Source organism: Pinus tabuliformis, chromosome 4_1, assembly GCF_031772625.1.
Source record: "Pinus tabuliformis cultivar Carrire ecotype Pingquan chromosome 4_1, CPIR1, whole genome shotgun sequence".
Lineage (NCBI taxonomy): Eukaryota > Viridiplantae > Streptophyta > Pinopsida > Pinales > Pinaceae > Pinus > Pinus tabuliformis.
In genome coordinates, this window is record NC_142303.1 from 247242263 (window position 1) to 247246863 (window position 4601).

General features: G+C 39.7%; 1 protein-coding gene across 1 annotated transcript; it reads left to right on the top strand.

The window, feature by feature from the left end:
* The first annotated feature begins 926 nt into the window (after nucleotides 1–926).
* LOC149175198 (endoglucanase 3-like) lies at nucleotides 927–4318 on the top strand. The gene is given in 8 exon segments (XM_089419542.1): nucleotides 927–1272; nucleotides 1968–2174; nucleotides 2333–2533; nucleotides 2625–2717; nucleotides 2814–2975; nucleotides 3117–3228; nucleotides 3323–3486; nucleotides 3591–4318. Coding segments are annotated over 8 exon segments (1533 nt in total). The 5' UTR covers nucleotides 927–1008; the 3' UTR covers nucleotides 3921–4318.
* Nucleotides 4319–4601: the final 283 nt, after the last annotated feature.

Below are 4601 nucleotides of genomic sequence, written 5' to 3' on the forward strand. Positions count from 1 at the left end.
TATTTATTTGCGGAAAAAATTCATGTTAATTGGTCTTCATGATCAAGTAGATCCCAGCAAAAATATCTTTGGACGCCACCACCACACTCGATTGTGATTTTTGTATTTCTCATTGCATAAACAAATTCAAGACTCTAAAAAAAAAATTAAAATACCTAAATTCTATAAATTATACAATTCAAATTGTAATGCTAACCCTAACCTAATATTACAATTCAAATTGTAATTCTAACCCTAACCTAATATTACAATTCAAATTGTAATTCTAACCCTAACCTAATATTATGAAAAGAAAAAAAAACTTAGTTAAAAAGTTAGTTTCACTTATCAATTTCAAACCTCTATGATTATGGTAGGTAACAGATTTCCAGTGGGACAGAAATAAAAATCTTTGAGTTTTCCTTGCGGAAGGGCTTCATTTTTACGACCCCACATGCTGCCAAATCGTTAGTAAAAGGGGAAACAGAACATTTTTCCATTGCCTGCAGGCTGCCGGCTTCAATGTAGTTTTTTCAACTCGAGCTCGACTTCCAACACCACTACGATTCTATAAAATTACAGCGACAGACAAATACGGTCAAGATGAACTGCCACACAAGTACTCCACCCATGAATAAATGTGTAATGATGTTGAATCGCCTTCCCAGTTTCCATCTTCAGGGTTCAACCTCAACCGCAACAACCGCTGCACACTTCCCCACTACCGCCGTTGCCGTTGGGAAACCCGTTATACGGCTCAAACTAATGAATGCGCCTACTTTGCCCTAACAGACAGCGTGCTAACCTGCTAAGCCTAGTCTTTTGTTAATATGCCTTTAACCCATCCCGTGAGATGCAAAGGCATTAGGAACGTGTGGTGGAGTCCATGCCCAAGGAACTTTACGCTCTCTTTAATCCCTCAAGCCTATAAATTAATGTGCCTGATGGCTGAGCAGCAGCACTGCACTCAGTCCAGAGCTTTGGCTTGAAGGCATAGTGGTCTTAGTTTGTGGGTCTACGCTTTTGACAATGAGGGCATTTTGTGATGTTTCCTTGGTGTTTGGGTTGTTTTTTCTGTTCTGGGTAGGGCATGCTAATGCAAATTATACTATAGAGAGCTATCAGCACTCCAAGCACCCAAAGCCCAAGTTCCATGGAGCTTCCCATAACTATAGAGATGCTCTCTCCAAAGCCATACTTTTCTATGAAGGCCAGCGCTCAGGCAAGCTCCCTGGCAGTCAACGTATGACTTGGAGAAGAGACTCTGCTCTGTCAGATGGGTTTTCTCAGCATGTATGCAGTCATTCCTTTCATGTGTTATACTACTGTCATCTTTTCTTCATGTTTTTTATAGTATTCCCTATAGGCCATGGTATATAGATGCATACATGCTTAAGTTTTAACAAGTTCTTTGGTTTATTGGATTTTCTTAGTGCCAGTTAAAAGAAGAAAGTATTCTATCTTCGTCCCATAAATCTTCAGGGGAAAGATTCCATTTCATTTCAGTAATGCTTTTACTGTGTTCTATCCTTAATATTCGCAATGTGGATAAGTGTTTGTATTCTTCTTTGCCTTAGAAATAGGACCAGGTTGAACTAGAACTTATTTTTAGTAAGGAGCCAAAGAGATTCAAAAACTCGAGCTGGGTGTTTATAGACAGTTGGTTTTATTTCAGTTCTCATTGCTGTAGAGTTTGTTTTTTCATGCATTGGACTGTGAAATCTAACATTCAGAAGAGACATCTTGCTTGTACTTCCTTGGACTTCCCTATAGTGTTATTAACAAGTCAATTCCTGTGAAGATCATGAAATTTTCCATGGATAATCAGAATCATGCTGTCATTGTTGTGGTGAGAAGAGCATTCTACAGCACAGGGTGGTGGAAGTAGCAGTCTCTCTTTTGGTGTCTTTATTGAGTGTAAAAAGGGACAAAATGTCTCAAGAGGCTTTGCACTTCCAGTTTTCATTATTTCGTTTTTTATTTTGCAGGTGGACTTGGTTGGAGGATACTATGATGCAGGAGACAACGTTAAATTTGGGTTTCCAATGGCATTCACCACAACGATGCTGTCATGGAGTGTTTTGGAATTCGGTGGGTTCATGGGTGGTGAGCTAGCCAACTCAAAGGATGCCATTCGCTGGGCCACGGATTACCTGCTGAAAGCAACTGCACATCCAGGCACCATATATGTCCAGGTAAATGCATATATAGTACACAACGATTCAACTCTCTACAAACTAACCCATGTCATGCTATGTAGCTATAGCCACTGTTTATCTGACTAACAATACAAGATACATTACTGTTTTGCATCTTATGGCTAAAATCTATTCAATGTTCAAACTTGTGTCAGGTAGGGGATCCCAACACTGATCACAAATGCTGGGAAAGGCCAGAAGATATGGACACAGCTCGCACTGTTTATAAAATTGACAGCCAACATCCTGGTTCAGATGTTGCTGCTGAAACAGCTGCAGCACTTGCAGCTGCATCCCTTGTATTTCGCAAATCTGATCCTTCATATTCCAAATGACTTATTCATACTGCCATGAGGGTAAGTACTAAAATGGTTACCTCTTTATGTTTACATTGTAGGCATTCACTGTAAATCCCCACAGCTGACCTTGTTGCCTTGGGATTCTCAGGTATTTGATTTTGCTGATAAGCACAGAGGAGCTTATAGTGACTCACTTAGATCTGGAGTCTGTCCATTCTATTGCTCATACTCTGGATATGAGGTACTGTTAAATATAATGTCAAATTTTGAGCTGATTCTTAGCCTGCCAGATGAGGTTGGAAGATTTATGACTGACTTGCTTTTGGGATCATCTCAGGATGAACTACTCTGGGGAGCTGCTTGGCTGCATAAGGCAACACGCAACCCAACTTATCTAAATTACATTCAATCAAAAGGCCAGTCATTAGGAGCTGATGAATCAGACAATATATTTGGGTGGGACAATAAACATGCAGGTGCTCGAGTCCTCCTATCAAAGGTATAACAACATCTATTTTGTTTTGTTGGGTAGTGATTTAGTGATTGTTAGCACATTCTTATATACTCACTGGGTTTCAATTTGATTCTGTACCTACTGGGTTTGAATTTGTGAGCTATTGCATGGTTTGAATGTGTGCAGGAGTTCTTGCTACGAAAAGTGAAGTCTCTTCATGACTACAAAGGACATGCTGACAATTATATCTGCTCTCTTCTCCCTGGAGTATCTTATTCACATGCTAAATATACTCCAGGTCTCTGTTTTTTCACTGGTTTTGAAGGGTATACATGCTCTCTCCTCAGCATTTTATTCTGATTCTAACTTTGGGTATATTCTTGTGTAAGCAGGAGGGCTTCTTTACACAATGTCTGATAGCAATTTGCAATATGTTACATCTTCTTCCTTCTTGCTCTTCACTTATGCTAAATACCTGAGCTCCTCCAAACAAGTAGTAACTTGTGGGTCAATGACTTTTAGTCCAAAGAGACTAAGAACTATTGCAAAACGCCAGGTATAGATTCATAGAAACTCACTGATAAATTTTCCTGTTCTTTTAATCCAGTTATTGATATATGGGGTCTGATTCAATCCTGTGTTTTTGTTTTTTTAATGAAGGTTGATTACATATTGGGGGATAATCCTCTCAAGATGTCATACATGGTTGGATATGGTTCCCACTATCCAAAACGTATTCATCACAGAGGCTCTTCTCTTCCCTGCAAGGCAAATCATCCTCAGCCCATTCCATGCAACGCAGGCTTCCAATCTCTGTACAGCAATGCACCCAATCCCAACATCTTGGTGGGAGCTGTGGTGGGAGGCCCGGACAGCATGGATCGATTTCCTGATGACCGAAATGATTACGAGCAATCAGAACCTTCTACATATATCAATGCACCTTTAGTAGGCTCCCTTGCTTATTTGGCCCATTCTACCATGTCCTGAAGTATCTTGCCCTCTGTACCTCCTTCTGTAAACCAGACAAGGAGGATGGATGGAACTATCTTCATGTTCAGCTAATTGGTTTCAATTCTGTGTTGTTGTAGTGAAGTAACTATATATCTATAGTAATGTTTTAAAAGAAGCATTCTAAGAAATCCAGGCTATCTCCTGAAGTATCTTACCCTCTGGTCCTCCTTATCTAAACCAGAGGAGGAGGATGATAGATGGAAGCACTATCTTCATGTTGTTCAGCTAGTTGGTTTCAACTCTGTATTGTAGTGAACTGTATATCATGGTAGTGCCCCTGGAACAAGTGTTTTAAGCGGGCCACAGCATAGTCTGCCATTGTATTTATTGCTAATTAATGAAATGGACCAAGTCAAGACTTTGCTCGTTCAGAATTCTCACTCGTTAATGCAAATAATTGTGACATGTTGCAGAGCCACGAGACAATGCACTGACAGTTCATTAAATTGGGGAAGCTCGTTCCCTCACAAAGTTCACGAGTTGTTTGACTTATTATTTTAATGCAGGACGGGGTCGTGGTGCAGCTCTTTCCATGCACGGTATCAAATTGGACGACCAGTAATTTAATAAGTGGATAGAAGTTGAATAATTAGATAGATATCATGGATTTATTTGATAAATGGATAATAAAGCAATAAGGAGTTTTTAATATGAATT